Below are 17,060 nucleotides of genomic sequence, written 5' to 3'. Positions count from 1 at the left end.
GCATCGCACAAAGGTCTGACAGGAAGTCTGCTGTTGAAGAGTACTGCATCCCTGCCGCGCGCTCCCCACATTAAACTCCAGGCTAATGAAAACAATCTGGTGTGGAGGAGAACGAGAGAGGGAGAGAGAGAGGAGAGAGAGAGAGCTCACAAGCCTTACTCCCAACTGATGGCAGAAGGGAATTAAACACAAGAGGAAAGACCAAGAACTCCTTCCAACTTTGTTCTTCATCTCCAAACACGCCTTCACATCAGTCGCTTGTTGAGAGGACGTTTGTTTTATCCAAACCAGTAGCTCAACAGGGTAAGTCTAAATCTGTAAGCTATTTTTTGTTTGAACTGCTATGAGCTGCAGCAGAAACTAATTTTTTCTCTCCCCCTCTCTCGTTCTACTCCTTGTCTGCAGCTGCAATTAAATATCTTTTGACCACTGCGATGAAATTTACTGCAAAGGTAGCCTTATAACGTTATAATCTTATAATGGTGTTTCAACGTAAGGAGTGAAAAAACATTGTTTTTTAATCAACTCCTCAACCCTCACTTTCTTTATTTCTGTTGAACCATTGGCACAATGAAGGTGTGAATTATCGAGCTACTTGTGGAAACCCTCTTTTCTGCAATGTTCAGCTACATTGCGAGGTCAATTGCAAATCTTTGCTTGTGATTCTCTCACCAATAAGAAAGTGTCCTCACACATTTTTCTTCGCTGAAATATCCTCGGCCATCCATCAGCTTTCTGAGAGTGGCGAGACAATAGCAATATTGCATTTCAAAGAGGGATTTCTCCAGGATTAGTAAAGTGCATTAAGAAAAAAAGACTGAATGATAGAAATTTGAAATGGGCTGGAGGGAGGTGGAGAGGAGAGAGTGCAATCTTGCAGCTTTGTTCTCAACTTTCTGCCCCAACGACTCTTTGAAGATTTCCTTTCCTTTCCTTCAGTTCCTTGGCCATTCCATGCTGCATTTTCTTCCAATGTGTTTTTTGTTAATTACTCAAATTTCTCTTCATTCACACATTCCTGTCTTCTTCCCCCTTTATCTTCCTCTCTCACTGTATCCCTGTTTTGCAGTTATGCTCGTTCATTATATTGCTTCCCAAATGTTTTTGTTTTGCAGTTCAAGACTTCCTTTCTCTCATTTCCTTCTCCCCACTGAAACATTCTTACTTCCCTCCAATGCCTATTTCCCTCGATCTCTGTTCTTTCGCTTGTGAAATCTGACCGCGGTTTTGTAGCTATTCCACATAATCAAGACCAGACGGTGGATATTAGCAACTTATTTGACCCTTAGAACTGTAGCGACCTGTCGAGGAGAGTGTGACTTGCTCTCTCCACCTCCAGTCAGTAGCATGGGAAGTATTAAGCAGCTAATGAGTGAACACAACGGGAAAGATTGCAGAACTCCAGAGTGGTGTTTCAACTCCTGGTCAACAACCACGCGCCAAGTTATTAACAGTCAGAGGTTGCAGGAACATCATACAGAAAATAATGTAATGACAGGGAACTGCAGATGCTGGTTTACCAAGAATGCTGGAGTAACTCAGCAGATCAGGCAGCATCTCTGGAGAATTTGGAGTGATAGGTGACGTTTCGGGTCAGGACCCTTCTTCAGTCATAGAGTCATAGTCATGGAGTGTGGAAAGGCGGTGGAAGATTTAATAGAAGGTACACAAAAAAGCTGGAGAAACTCAGCGGGTGCAGCAGCATCTATGGAGCGAAGGAAATAGGCAACGTTTCGGGCCGAAACCCAAAGGAAATAGGTAACGTTTCGGGCCGAAACTCGGAAGAGTTTCGGCCCGAAACGTTGCCTATTTCCTTCGCTCCGTAGATGCTGCTGCACCCGCTGAGTTTCTCCAGCATTTTTGTGTACCTTCGATTTTCCAGCATCTGCAGTTCCTTCTTAAACATGTATAATAAAGGACATTGTTCTGCAGAGGGACCTGGAATGTGGGTGTGCAAAGTGTGGCATGGTGGTGCGACTGGTATGAGATGCTGCCTCATAGCATCAACGTCGCAGGTTCGAACCCAACCTCAGGCGCTGTTTGTGCGGAGTTTGGACGTTCTCCCTGTGACCGCCTGGTTTCCTCTGGGCGATCCATTTTCTCCCTCATCCCAAAGATGTTTAGTTTAGTTTAGAGATACACATCGCAGAAATAGGCCCTTTGGGCCACTGAGTCTACACGGACCAACGATCCCCGTCGCACATTGGCACACGCTAAACACTTCTTGTTTTACCGAAGCCAATTAACCCACAAACCTTTACTCTTTGGAGTGTGGGAGGAATCTGGAGCACCCATGGACGACCCATGCGGTCACAGGGAGAACGTACAAACTCCATACAGACAGCACCTATAGTCAGGATCGAACCTGGGTCTCTGGAGCTTGTAGGTCAATTGGCCACCATCAATTGCCCCTAGTGAGATAGATAGATTCTTCATTTGTACAGGTGTCAGAGGTTTTGGGGAGAAGGAAGGAGATTGGGGTTAGAAGGGAGAGATATTGTAGATCAGCCATGATTGAATGGTGAATTAGACTTGATGGGCTGAATGGCCTAATTCGACTCCTATCACTTATGACCTTCATGTGTAGGGAGTGGATGTGAAAATGGAATAACATAGAACTATTGTGAATGGGTGATCAATGGTCGGCGTGGATTTGATGGGCTGAAGGGCCTGTTTCCATGCTGTATCTCTTTCAAAACATCATGGAATAAGGCAGGGCAGTTTGAGAAAGCTAAAGGGGCCTGTCCCACTTGGGCGACCAAATCCGCGAGTTCTGGCGAGTCTGCCCTCGACTCATACTCGCAGCATGGTCGACACGAGATCGTAGGAGGTCTTCGTAACTCTCCTTCATGCTCGAGAGTGGTCTCCGCGTACTCGAGGCCTCAGCTAGGTCGCACCGTTTGTTTCAATATGTTAAAAAATGCCCACGAGTAAACAAAGGTTGCCATGGAAAAAATTAATACTTTTTTTACTCGTAGGTTTAGTCGTAGTAGGTCGGCATGTTAGTCGTAGGTAATCGAGGGTAGTCGAAGGTAGTCATAGATAGTCTAGATAGTCTTCATCATAGTCGAAGGGAGGTCGAAAGGAGGTCGAAGGAGGTCGTCTTCACTCTCCACTATTCGGTGTCCAATTTTCCCGAAGTTAGTCGTAGCTAGTCGAAGATGGTCTTCAACATAGTCGAAGGAGTTGAAGGAGGTCTTCAACATGTCATTTTTTCAAACTCTTCTAAACTCGCAAATTAGGTCGCCCAAGTGGGACAGCCCCTTACAATCCTTACACTATTTTGGGTTCTATTAATAGAGGCAACGAATATAAAATACAAGATGTCACATAGAACTTAAAAAAACACATTGTTCTGGTCTCACCTGGAGTGCCATGTTCATTTCTGGTAGCCTTGTTATAGGAAGGATGTGGTGGTATCAGAAAGTGACTCCACAGGTATTTGTGGTAATGGATTCAACAGATTCACCACCCTCCTAATAAGGAAAGTACATCATTTTATTCTGAGTCAATGCCCTCTGGATCTACACTCTCCCACTAGTAGAAACATGCTCTTCAAGTCCACTATATCCGGGCCTTTCACTATTCAGTATATTCCACTGAGGTCCCCCCCCCTCCCTGCAGAGTGGGGGGATTTTGTAAGTACAGAATAGTGGGAGTGAGAGATGGGTGAACTGTACAATAGGCTGTAAATGGGGGGAAATGTGTAAAATGCACCATATCTACAGTGAGTCAGTGGTGGAGCTCCAGAAATAACATCAAGGTTCAAAGTTTGGCCAATAAAAGGCGCAAAGTGTTGGAGTAACTCAACGGGTCAGGCAGCATCTCTGGAGAACATGGATAGGTAACGTTTCGGGTCGACTCCAGTCGGAAGAAGGGTCCTGACCCAAAAGATCATGTTTTCCAGTGATGCTGCCTGACTTGCTGAGCTATTCCAACACTTTGTGTTTTGTTTGTAAACTAGTGTCTGCAGTTCCTTGTGTCTTCAAAGAATGACATAGAGCAGAGGGGAAAGCTGATTGGCAAGACACAGTGGGCATTTCTACTCTCTCTGCAATTCATTAGTTTAGGTAAAAGAACTTGATAATAATTTATACTTTGGGTGGAAGGAGGACCCAAGAGTAATTGATATTGTCTAATTAAAGGGAGCAACTAAGGAGCTGAGTGTAATTGTACAAAGGAAGTCTTAACCCTTAGAGATCTCCATTTATACAACAATGTGGGAAATAGAAACATTAGAAAAATAGGTGCAGGAGTAGGCCATTTGGCCCTTCGAGCCTGCACCGCCATTCAATATGATCATGGCTGTTCATCTAAAATCAGTACCCTGTTCCTGCGTTTTCCCCCATATCCCTTGATTCCTTTAGCCCCCAGAGCTAAATCTAACTCTCACTTGAATATATCAGACACTCTTGCAGTGTTCATGACTACCAAGTGTGTAGGAAGCATATTGAACTGCTATTGGCTATTATGATATTATAATGGTATTATGGTATCATATATACATATATATATATATATTTAATTTGTGTGTGTGTGGTTTTATATATATATATATACTAGACCAAGGGGGACCCATTGGGCCCCGTTCCCCCAAAGCAATAATCCACCACTCACCCATTCCCCCAACGCAATATTCCACCACTCACACATAGCCCCCGGGGAGGCCTGGTCCCCCAACGCAGCCCGTTGCCCCAATGCAATAGTCCACCATCACCCTTTCCCCCAACTGTGCAGATCGGCTCATTTTTAACACAATATTTGACCACTCACCCATAGCAGCCACGGAAGGCATGGTCCCCAACGCAACCCATTCACCAACGTAAGATTCCAGCACTTACCTGTTCCCCCAACGCAACCCGTTCCCCCAATGTAATATTCCACCACTCATCCATAGCCCTCAACTGTGCAGGTCGGCTCATTTTTTCACCCTCCCTCATTTTTAACTTTAAAAAAAATGTAATTGCACAAAGATTTAATGTGATGAAGGTGCCACCGACAAAGCCATCTTTTGTTATCCAAATCTAATCATTAAACTTAGCTGTGCTGAGTTAGGCTGGCAGATTCTTTCCCTGAAGGACATTTGCTATGAAGGATTCAGTGTTCTGGGATAGAAACATTGTAGCCGGTAGGGCATTGTGACATCATAACTGCCTAACTGCCATTGCAGATTTGAAGAAATCCAACTTTTAAATGTCACTTTAAAACTTTTAAATCTCCCCCCACAACATCCCTCTCCTTACAACAATGTAAAAACACTCTCATAGCTTGTGTATTGGCAGCAGATATCACATTGTGATGTCATTTTCTGTTTTCGGAATCTTCACGGCAGCTTGTGTAAATGAGATCCCATTGTGAGTGATTGGATGACTGTGAGATGGCATCGTGACATCATCACTGGAAGCTGCTGGAAGAGTCTCCCTGTCAAAGGCAGTTATTCTTTTCAAAGTTGGCTTTTTTTAAAAACTTTAAATATCAATAACTTGTGAACTATAACATCAAATCTGAAGGAAACTTGACAGGACCGATGACGGGAAAACTCTAAGTAAGGTTCTGCAAAAAATTTAAGCGCTGCTGGAACAGTCTCCCTCTCAAAGGCAGTTATTATTTTCACTGTTGGCTTTTTAAAACTTTAGATATCAATAACTTTTGAAATATAACATGAAATTGGAAGGAAACAGAGCTAGAGAGATAGGGGTTTACCTGGACTGGAAAACGTAGATGTTTCAATGACCATAGGTATAATTCTAGGGTACTGTGCTGCCTTACTGCTGCTAGCTGCAAAGAATGTTCATAGGACATCCTAGGACAGGAGAGGAAGGAGCAACAGAGGGAGGTTGTGTACTTTTTGGTAGCAACAACATAAGATAGAGGGAAAAGTGCCGCAAAATGAATTTATAGAGTTGGAAGCTAAGTTAAACAGTGGGGCCTCAAAGTTCATAATTTTAGGATTAGTTTAGTATATCCAGTGAAAGAAAGACTATACATGATTACAATCAAGCTGTACACAGTGTATAGATTAAGGATAAGTGCAGATAAAGGATAAAGGGTTCTTTCTTAAACTAGGGTACAACATTTAGTGATTCATTGAAAATTACCAGCTGCTTCAATAATCATCTCCAGGCCCTTTCAGTTCCACCTCCTCCAATCCTAAAGTTCATAGCTTGGAATTGGAGATGGTTACATTTACAGGCAAGTTTCAAACTCAGTATAGAGCAGCATACAGATTTAAATAGTTGACAGACACAAAAAGCTGGAATAACTCAGCCTTTCTAGAGAAAAGCAATAGGCGACGTTTCGGGTCGAGACCCTTCTTCGGGCTAAGAGTCAGGGGAAAGGGAAATGAGAGATATACATAGAACTAATGAATTTTAAAATACATTACTGCCTTTACAAAGCTTCTGTGAGTATTAATAATGTCTGTCAAAGCCGCTTGGCTGCTCAATAATCCGGAGCTGGATGAGAGGCCAAACACAACAGAATGGTCCATAGTTAACTAGTGAGGGACTGAAGTGCCGATGCATTATGTGTTCCTGCTTGCCATTTCTGGACAGCTGACGCAGTTACTCAGGTGGAATTTAAGTCAATTGACTTAAAATAAATGTCACATTTTTAATTTGTGTTCATTCGGCATGTTCATATTCTGGACTTTTGTTCAAAGACTGGACCAAGGGGGAACTGTTGGGTCCCGTGGTGGGACGGTTCGGGTACATGTGGTTTTGCATTCTGCTGCCTCTATTTGTACATCCTCTAGAGGTTGACAACAGGATACTGGACGAGTATAAATAGTTTACTCAATAAGTGCCTCACAAACTGCAGCTCAAGTGGAGTCACTTGATTTGATCCAGACTATCTTCTTCGTTTTGCTTATCCCACACATTCTCAAGCCCCCCGATAACAAGCCATTGTTTCTGCTTTCTTCTATCGTTGCACAAGTTGGGAAAAAATGTGCTTGGAAATGCCGTCATGTAACTTAGGGCTTTCCGCCTTATTGATCATCTGCGCGTGCTGCCTCCCACTTTATTTTTGGTTCACCCTCTCATTTCTCTTTTTTTTGCACAAATATCTCTTTCAGTAATATCTAGTCTCACCCATCGTTCTATTCCCTCATTGTCTTTCATTTATTCTTATTTCCACAACACGCTCCCTGTCTCTTCTCAGTGATATCACTTGCTCACCTTATTGTCACTCTCATTCTACACTCCTTACATAATACATGCAAGTCCCAGGTTGTCCAGTCTCTTACAGATGCCCTTGGATCATTATTTTGCTTTTTCTGTTATGACTGCCACTTGCTCCTTGCTAATTTTCCGCCTGATCCGCTGAGTTACTCCAGCACTTTGCGTATTTTTGATCCTACTTCAAATCAGGAAGCCATTCATAGAAACATAGAAAATAGGTGCAGGAGTAGGCCATTCCGCCCTTCGAGCCTGCACCGCCATTCAATACGATCATGGCTGATCATCCAACTCAGTATCAGGTACCTGCCTTCTCTCCATACCCCCTGATCCCTTTAGCCACAAGGGCCACATTTAACTCCCTCTTAAATATAGCCAATGAACTGGCCTCAACTACCTTCTGTGGCAGAGAATTCCACAGATTCACCACTCTCTGTGTGAAAAATGTTTTTCTCATCTCGGTCCTAAAAGATTTCCCCCTTATCCTTAAACTGTGACCCCTTGTTCTGGACTTCCCCAACATCGGTAACAATCTCCCTGCATCTAGCCTGTCCAACCCCTTAAGAATTTTGTAAGTTTCTATAAGATCCCCCCTCAATCTTCTAAATTCAGCCATTACCAATGCATTCCCTTTTTCCTTCATACTCTGATAAAGAATGACTTCCTTAAACTCCTGTCCCTACCTATTGACTTTTGTGATATTCTATCATATTCTGTTCAACCCTCTTCAGCCAACTCTATCCTTGTTCCATTGTAATCCCCTTTAAACTTCCAACACCAGTTTCTAGCTCTGAAACTGAATACAGAATTCTACCATGCCATGATCACTACTTCTGAAGGATCTTTTTTTTTTACTCTGAAGTCGTTTATTAAAGATGTCTCCTTATCAGATGACCATAATTATGATAACCTGTTGAAAACACAAGGAACTACAGACGCTGGTTTATGAAAAAGCCACAACATTCTGGAGTAACTCAGTGGGTCAGGCACCATTTTCTGAGAACGTGGATAGTTGGTATTTCGGGCTGGGACCATTCTTCACCTATCCATGTTGTGCAGAGATGTTGCCTGATCCGCTGAGTTATGCCAGCATTTGTGTTTTGGCTTCCTGTAATGTTACGTACAGTAACTGCTACAAATCCACAGATTCACTGAGTGATGGTGACGGTATCTGTGAGATCAATTAGAACTCTGCCCTGTTTCAACATTCCTTTCTGGAGAGTGGCCCCATTTAATTCCTGGTGTTTCAAGAACCCGGTATGGGGCTAGTTAATAAATTGTATTTCCAAACTTTGTGTGGTCCTCTATTCTCCACTTTTCCCCAGTGAAGTAAGAAAACAAAATCTACAGCGAGCTAAAACAAACTGATTGAGCTTGGGATTACCAATATGTTTTTTTATTTGATTTGATAAAGTGCAATGGACATCTGAAGTAAAACCACATGTGCTGCAGTTCTCCCACAACCGTTGCCCAAGAATGTGGGAAATCTCACTTGATCCTGCGTCTGACATGGTACCAGTCTCCTGGGGTCTGGCTTCCTCTAATTATACGTGCTTCCTGCCCTGGAGATGCTGACTTAGTGCGTCTGGAAGCACAGTTAGGGATGCCCTCATACCTCACTTGCCCAGGTGGCCATTCTTTATGCACCATAGGATTATCACAGAGCCAAGCTTTGTCCCCCCTACTACAATGAAGCATGGAAACTGGCCTTTTGGCCCAACTCCGTGCTGGATAAAAGACTACCTGAGCTAGGCCCATTTGCCAACCTTTGACCCACGTCCCTCTAAACCGTAACTATTCATATACCTAACTAAATGCCTTCTAAACATTGTAATTGTACCTGCCTCTACAACATCCTCTGGCAGCTCGTTCTATAGCCACCATGTGTGAAAACTTTGTCTCTCAGCTCCCCTTTAAATCTTCCCCCTCCCACCATAACTCTATTTCATCTAGTTTTAAACTCCCCTCTCCTGGGAAGACTGTGACTATTCATCTTATTTATGCCCCTCATGATTTTATATATTTCTATAAGATCGCATGTACGGTGGCACAGCGGTAGAAGTTGCTGCCTCACAGCACCAGAAATCCTGGTTCAATCCTGACTACAGGTACTGTCTGTATGGTGTTCGCACGCTCTCCCTGTGGCCTCGTGGGTTTTCTCTGGGTGCTCTGGTTTCCTCCCACATAAGAAGTTCAGGTTACTAGGTTATTTGGCCTCTGTCCAATATATCCTAGTGTGGATGCGTAGGTGATTGATGGTTGGCATGGACTCGGTGGGCCAAAGGGTCTGTTTCCATGCTGTATCTCTAAACTAAACCAAACTAAATACCTTTCAACTTTATAAACTCCGGGGAAATTGACCCAACTTATCCCTCCAGTCCTAGTTACATCCTTGTGAAGATTTTCTGCACCCTTTCCAGCTTAGTGGCATCCTTTCTATAGCTGGGTGACCAGAATGGCACAGATACTCTAAGTGAGGTCCCATCAACAACTTGTACAGCTGTAACAAGACATCCCAACTTCTATACTCAATGGGAAACATGGATATGTGTCATTTCAACATGGGACACTTCTTGAGACTGATTGAACAGACAGACTGACCAGACTGAATCAGTCACTGGGTAGATATGGTCACTTGCCAAGCTTTGACCCCCCTACTACAATTAGTCTGAAGAAGTATCCTAACCCAAAACAATGCCTATCCATGTTCTCCAGAGATACTGCCTGACCTGCTGACTTATTCCGGCACTTCGTGTTTTTTTTATGTAAGCCAACATTTGCAGTTCTTCATGTCGACATTCTATACATAGGCCCCAACCAATGGAGGCAAACGTGCCAAATGCTTTTGCCAGGAGGTTGGTATCATGTCAGACATGGGTTCCAATGAGATTTATCTTAGAGATGGGATCCAAAAATGTATCTTAGAGTGTGGCTGAAAATGCAAGGAATTGCAGATGCAGGAATCTTGAGCGAAACAGGAAATGCTGGAGTAAGTAGGTCAGACAGTATTTCTGGAGGATATGGACAGGCAACGTTTTGGGTCAGGACCTTTCTTCAAATTGGGATTAATTGGATTGTTATCATGTAAGATCTGCCATGGATTTGATGGGTTAAACCGTCTCCTTTCCTTGCTCCATAACTTTTTTTAAGACAAAAAAAAAGAGGCAAACGAGGTTCTTGTTTGTCTTTTAAATTTGCAGATGGATTTGTTCCCCTGTCAGTCAGGGGGAGAGCGCCCCTTGGTCATCCATGTGTTACCACACTCGCTGCACAGAGATCTGTGCAAGAAACTGCAGATGCGGGAAATCTAAAATTAAAACATACAAAGCAGAAAATAAAACGCAGCGTCGGTGAAGAGAGAAACAGAGTTATTACTCAGGGCGATTTTTCCAGGCCTTGCATTTGTGGTTTCAAACTTACAAATAACATCTTTCCTCTCACATTTTCACTTGACCGCCTCAAGTTCCCACCATCTATGCTCAGCGCTATTTTAAACGCTACCATTAGTACGAGCATGCGGTTGTCGTTAATTCAGGCTACTGGTTTTTATTGTCTACCAGACACCCAACGAAGGCAGTCAGAGAGCTTCGGCACACTATCCGGGTCTGGGCTGTCCACAAATCCATCAATGGCACTTGTGCTGATAGGTCAAAGAGTTTGTTTTTATCCAAAAGCTTAGGCAAGGGATGTTCCTAATGGACAAATCAATTCCGAATCAGAAAACACGCGCGGTCACAGGGGGAACATGCAAACTCCACATAGGTAGTAGCGAAGCTCAGGATTGAACCTGGGACTCTGGTGCTGTGAGGCAGCAGCTCTACCAGATGGCGCCTCTGTGCCAGCTTTAATATTTTAACCCAGGACTGCTAGGGGTGGTGAGCACCAACTTTGTCCCAGCTAAGGTCACCTAATTGAGCATCTGACTCTGAAGTAGGCTCGGGACCTTTCTGTGCAGCTTCCCAATGAAAAACGACGGAATTTCCATCCTGAGAGCTTCCGCCAAAGTATTGGAAAAGCATAACAATGCAGATGCTGGAAACCTGAAATGAAACTGGTTAATGCCAACACAAGGAACTGCAGGTGTTGGAATCTTAAGCAAAATACAAAGTACTGGAAGAACTCAGTGAGCCAGGCAGCATCCGAGGAGGAAATGGACCAATGTCTGACCAAAGATCCTGACCCAAAATGATGCTTGTCCATTTCCTCCACAGACGTTGCCTGACCCGCTGAGTTCCTCCAACACTTTGTATTTTGGTGGCAGATAGACAAAGTCATACAGCATGGAAACAGGCCCTTCGGCCCAACTTTCCCACACTGACCCACATGTCCCTAGTTCAACCTGCACTCCAACAAATATAATTCAGGTCCAGGTCGGAAAACAAAAAAAAAAAAAAACACGTTTTAACCCCCCCCCCCCCCCCCCCCCCCTCAAACGCACCAAAATCGTGCACACGCCCAGTGGCAGAATTGCAGCGCCGCTGAAGGTAAGTATTGTAACATGCCTACTTTACTGCTTTTATTAGACAAGGTCAGACTCTTTTAATTTTAATCTGCTGTTTTGTTCTTTTTTCCTGTTTCAATAGGCCTTGGACACACCTGCGAGCATTAACAATGGCCGTTTGGTTGGTCCTGTGGCAGCTTGTTCTTGCAAACATGTGCCTATGTTCACCAACACCCACCATCAGTGTTTCAGATGTAACAACACTGACTTCTACAGAAGCATCCGGCAGTTCTGAATCTGACGTCACTGGAGAGTCAGTTTCCACCATGAGAACCACAAACGTTATCGACACCACGGGTGTTACCTTGACCTCCACCCTTGCTGTTGCTGCCACCAAGCCGGCCCACCTTGGCGCTGTTATAATGGAGTTTATCTCGCAGTACCTGACCTTCATCGTCATTGCCGCTGTTGCTCTCGCCCTACTGCTGGTCCTCGTGTGCACCGTGATATTTATGAGGCTACGCAAGGGTTCAGCCTACTACCCGTCCGCTTACGCCACTAAAAACTACGTGGACAAGCAGGACAAAAGGGGTTCCGGCAAAAATTTTGAAGAGGTCACGGGGACGGCCGGCGAGGAGCCCAAGGAGGACACCGTCAACACTTCGGAGCAGCTGCAATCCGACATTCTCTCGGCCACCCACAACCTCAAGAAGAAGGGCCCATCCAAGGGAGACGAGAAGAAAGCGGCTGGTGCATCAGGGAAGGGAGAGAGCCCGCAGGAAGCAGGCGCGGAGGGAGGGAACAGTACGGCCCCAGACCCGGGAGCTAATAATGCGGAAGGCCCATTGACCGACAGCACAGAGGGCAACTCTGCCAAAGCACCTGAAAGAGCCCGGCAGGAGGAAGGGGAGGAACAGCCAACGGAGAAGGAAGAGCAGAACGGAGACGGCCGGGCAGTGGGGAAGGGAAAGGGGGAAAATGAGGAGGAGGGCAAGGATAAGACGGAGATGGAAACTGGAGCAGTCCCAGGCACTAGCTCAACACAGCCACCTGGCAGTGAGATGGGGGACAAGTCCCCCCAGACCCCTGGAGAACAACTTGTTGCAGACGCAGACCAGTCAAAGACCTTAGACGGAGCCGCGGGCCAGGAACTGAACGAAGTTAAGTACGCTCAACTGAGTTTAAGTGACGGATCAAGTGCGGCTGAGGCCCCTGCCGATTATTCCAAGGACCTAGAGGATACCCCACTCATCGCCAAGTCCAATGGTGCACCCGATGACAACGGAGCTTTTTAAACGGCCAACGCAATCCAACACTTCCCTCGGCTTGATATGAGGATTACTTGAAAATCGACCGGAGAATATGCTCAGCAATACACCAATGACACTCGTTTTCAACCAAACGCATTAAGATTTGCAGATTAGGACATGCAAAAGAAACATTTTCAGTGAAAGAAAAACTGAGGGGGAAAAAAAAGCTTTTATAGATCCTCTTAATACAACAAAAAAATGACGTCCCAACCTGTAACATTGATTCATTGATTTTTAATACCCTCCATTTCAAGGGGAAATATCAACCTAGAAATGGGAAGAAGCTTAAAAATGCAACCATTCCAGAGCGCTTAGATTTTCTCTTCTTTTAATCGCTTTGAACATTTACAGACGTCTTCAAAGGTTAAAGTGTCCAAAGTTATGGGGGAGCAGGCAGGAGAATGGGGTTGAGAGGGGAAGGTAAATCAGCCACGATTCAATGCCAGAGTGGACTCGATAGGCCGTATGGCCTAATTCTGCTCCAATGAATTATGAACTTCTAAATTTATCAACAAATGTGCCAATTTAAATTAGAAAGATATTCAATCGTCAAACCCCAAATCAAAGCTCCGACATCTGATCTGTTAGTTTAAACTTTAAAAACGTTTTCGTCGTGCTTTCAGATTGCCCCCTTGCCAGCGACTAAATCCCACAAACCCACCTGGATATTTGAGGCTCATCCATGTCTATGAATCCAACTTTGAATCCTTGCCTTTGGGCTTACTGAAGCCCCATCGTGGGCTCAGGGAAAAAGCATGGCAAGTTGATGGCTCCCATCATATCTTCCCCGCAAACTGCAATGTAATCTTCCCAAATATTGTCACATCAGGTTCAGGGCTCAGTCCCACTTCACGAGCCTTCTGAAGGAGCCATATGCTGTAATAGCAACTAAGTAATATCATCTTTCAATAATCTCTCAAGAATTGCTGGATGTTGGCGGTACCCAAAAATGAAAGTGCTCGTGATTGTGAGGAATTGTCTGTCGTAACATTGGATGATCCAATTGTAACACGGGTGCCCATTGAAAGCAGAAGCTCAATGCAAAGAAACATTTTTAAATAATAATAATTATTAACATGGATTGTTCAGGCAGGATCTGAACAATGTTAAGCGTGCAGTGATTTTAATTGCAGCATATAGCCCCTTGAAGGAGACTTAAAGCTTGTTTAACTAAATTGCAATGCATCTTGAGCATAAATCGGTTCATTTGGGCAGCAACTTCAGCAGTGAGCTTTGTATTGCTTTGCTTGTATTGTTTTTTTTTTTAGTAAAACTAGACACCATTATGCTTTGGAATTAACTGGTATCCAAAAAGCTGGGTTCCTTATATACATTACCGATGTAGAGCAAGAGACACAGGGTGTTTCGGTTGTAGGGTGGACTCAGTGCCAGTATATTAGATAGACACAAAGTGCTGGAGTAACTCAACGGGTCAGGCAGCATCTCTGGTGAAAAAGGATGTGACGTTTGGGACTCTTCTTCAGACTGAAAGGCGGGAAAAGACCAGGGCTGGTCACAAATGACTTCAGGCAGGGTGGCGCCTTGATGAGCCCATGTTCGTTGGGGAAGGTGTGATCTCAAGAGGGATACAATGTGGAGAACTGTGCAGCTGGTTAAACAACTGTGGTGGAGGAAGGGGGAAAGGGGGAGAGGGGAGGGAAGTGTAGGCTACTTACAGGAAATTACTTAAAATTAGAGATTTCAATGTTCATACCAGTGGGTTGTAATATGAGAAGCTGTTCCTCCAATTTGCGTGTGGTCTAACTCTGGCAATGGAGGAGGCCCAGGGCAGTAAGGTTGGTATGGGAATGGGAGTTAAAATGTTTCATGGGATATCCAGTTATGGGATATCCAGCAGACCTTGTGGTGGGGTGACAGGCTCAATACTGGAAAATGCCACAAGGAACACCGGCCAAACGAGATGTAAACCTTTTGACATAAAGTTTGGAATATCCACCACCATCCAATTCATGTACAGGAAATCCATCTTTTAATTACATTCATGTAAGACTGACAATGTATTCCAAGCTTTCGAGACCCGGTGTTCTCCAGTCCCACAAGAAGAGCTAAACAGTTGGTTCTTCAAGGTAGAATGACGTCTGTGGTGAAGACTGCCTGGGTGGGGGCCTTTTCTTGCTTTCCTCACTCCCCAGTGTTTGGGTGCTTCACCTCTACAGAGCAACACGTGCCTGGGGAATTTGTAGTGAGGGAGGAACACAGAGGGGTGTAGGAGACACTGGTAACGTTGGAAATATTGACGCCCACAACGGATCAACCCGGTAGCCATTATAAATGGTAAGGTGGCGTAGGAAGGAACTGCAGATGATGGATCATATCGAAGGTAGACACAAACGCTGGAGTAACTCGGCAGGGCAGGCAACATCTTTGGAGAAAAGGAATTGGCGATGTTTTGGGTTGGAACCCTTCTTCAGAGTCTGACCTGAAATGTCGCCAGCCATGTTATCCAGAGATGCTGCCTGACCCGCTGAGTTACTCCAGCATTTTGTGTCTACCTATGGATGGTAGGGCTCTTGGGCAGACTCCCAACCCCTGCCTCTACCATTCTTGAGCTGACAAATGGCACAGCAAGGATCTCCAAATTGAGTGACATTACTCGGAATAAACTGATGGGTGGTAGGGAGATTTTTGGTGGGGGGGGGAGGGGGTTGCAAAAGTGGGCTCTTATAGTGGCTGCGTTTTGGTGATCCAGCCCCACACCCCTCACCGAACCCTTGAGTTCTTACCCTAGACCACTGTGCCATGGCATTGGATTTTGGTGCAATGCTTTGTTTAGTTTAGAGATTCAGCGCGAAAAAACAGGCCCTTCAGCCCACCGAGCGATCCCTGTACTCCAGCACTATCCTACACACTTTGGACAATTTACAATTTTGTTTTACCGAAGTCTATTAACCTACAAACCTGTAGGTCTTTGGAATGTGGGTGGAAATCGGAGCACCCGGGGAAAACCCACGTGGACACAGAGAGAATGTACAAACTTCGTGCGGACAAGCACCCATAGTCAGGATGGATCCCGGGTCTCTGGCATGGTAAGGCAGAACTCTACCACTGCGCCACCGTGGCACCCCTGTGATGTCCACTTTCACAGGGCCACCTCCACCACCCTGCACTGAAGATCTCTTACAACACCCAGAGCGGGCCAACGTTAACCTTTCCGATTAACGTTTTTCTTGTTGAGTTCTAAGATCGCTGTAGTGGACTTAACGCTGGCAATATACAATAATAAATCATTTTTAATAAAGCAATGCCTTTCCTATCTTCTATGTATGTATTTTATAATCATGCAGTGTTTCATTCCAAGCCACTTCTCTCACTCACTAGGAGGAACTTCCTCCTGTACAGGTCCACTATTTGAGACCAGTATCCTATGGTAGATAGCAAGGCCAACTGACAGCACTCTCCCCAACCCTAGTAGATCACCACAATAGCACAAAACCCACGGTTGAATTCACGGTGATCCTAACAGGTATCTTTTCTTTACACTTAGCCATCAGAGGAGCCAAAAGACCATAAGACAAGGGAGCAGAATTAAGCCATTCGGCCCATCGAGTCTGCACCATCTATTTTTGACTGATCTATTTTTACATCTCAACCCCATTCTCCTGCCTCCTCACCATACATTTGATGCCCTTACTAATGAACAACCTACCAATCTCCCCTTTAAAAATGCCCAATGACTTGGCCTCCACAAGCATCTGTGACAATGAATTCCACAAATTCACCACCCTCTGGCTAAAATAATTCTTCCTCATCTACATTGCAAATGTACGTAAATGTTATTGAGGCTGTTCCCTCTGGTACTAGACTATACCATAATTGGAAACATCCTCTCCACATCCACTCTATCTAAGCCTTTCATTGTTCAGTAGGTTTCAGAGATTCACTCCCCTCCCCATCCTTCTAAACTCCAGCAAGTACAGGCCCAGAGCCTTCAAACACTCCTCATATGTTAACCCAATCATCCCCTGGATCATTCTCGTAAACTTGCTCTGGGTCTTCTCCGACTCCAGCACATCCTTCCTCAGATATGGGGCCCCAAAACTGCTCCACAAAAAGGGAGCCAAGCCCTTCTTCGGTTCCAGGTAGCCCCAATGGTACAAAGGGACCCTCTCC

General features: G+C 44.7%; 1 protein-coding gene across 1 annotated transcript; it reads left to right on the top strand.

Moving 5' to 3' along the window:
* Window positions 1-32: 32 nt before the first annotated feature.
* On the top strand, window positions 33-16,188 carry tmem119b (transmembrane protein 119b). Its single transcript, XM_055655329.1, has 2 exons — window positions 33-303; window positions 11,762-16,188. The coding sequence occupies exon 2, from the start codon at window positions 11,790-11,792 to the stop codon at window positions 12,912-12,914; it is 1,125 nt and encodes a 374-aa protein (XP_055511304.1). The 5' UTR covers window positions 33-303; window positions 11,762-11,789; the 3' UTR covers window positions 12,915-16,188.
* The last annotated feature ends 872 nt before the right edge of the window (window positions 16,189-17,060 follow it).

Source organism: Leucoraja erinacea, chromosome 25, assembly GCF_028641065.1.
Source record: "Leucoraja erinacea ecotype New England chromosome 25, Leri_hhj_1, whole genome shotgun sequence".
NCBI classification, from domain to species: domain Eukaryota; kingdom Metazoa; phylum Chordata; class Chondrichthyes; order Rajiformes; family Rajidae; genus Leucoraja; species Leucoraja erinaceus.
Note: the sequence above shows the minus strand (reverse complement) of the source record. Positions and strands in the feature narration are given on the sequence as shown.

Excerpts from the sequence above, each read along its gene's own strand:
- tmem119b (XM_055655329.1), top strand. The coding sequence starts at position 11,790 with ATGGCCGTTTGGTTGGTCCTGTGGCAGCTTGTTCTTGCAAACATGTGC.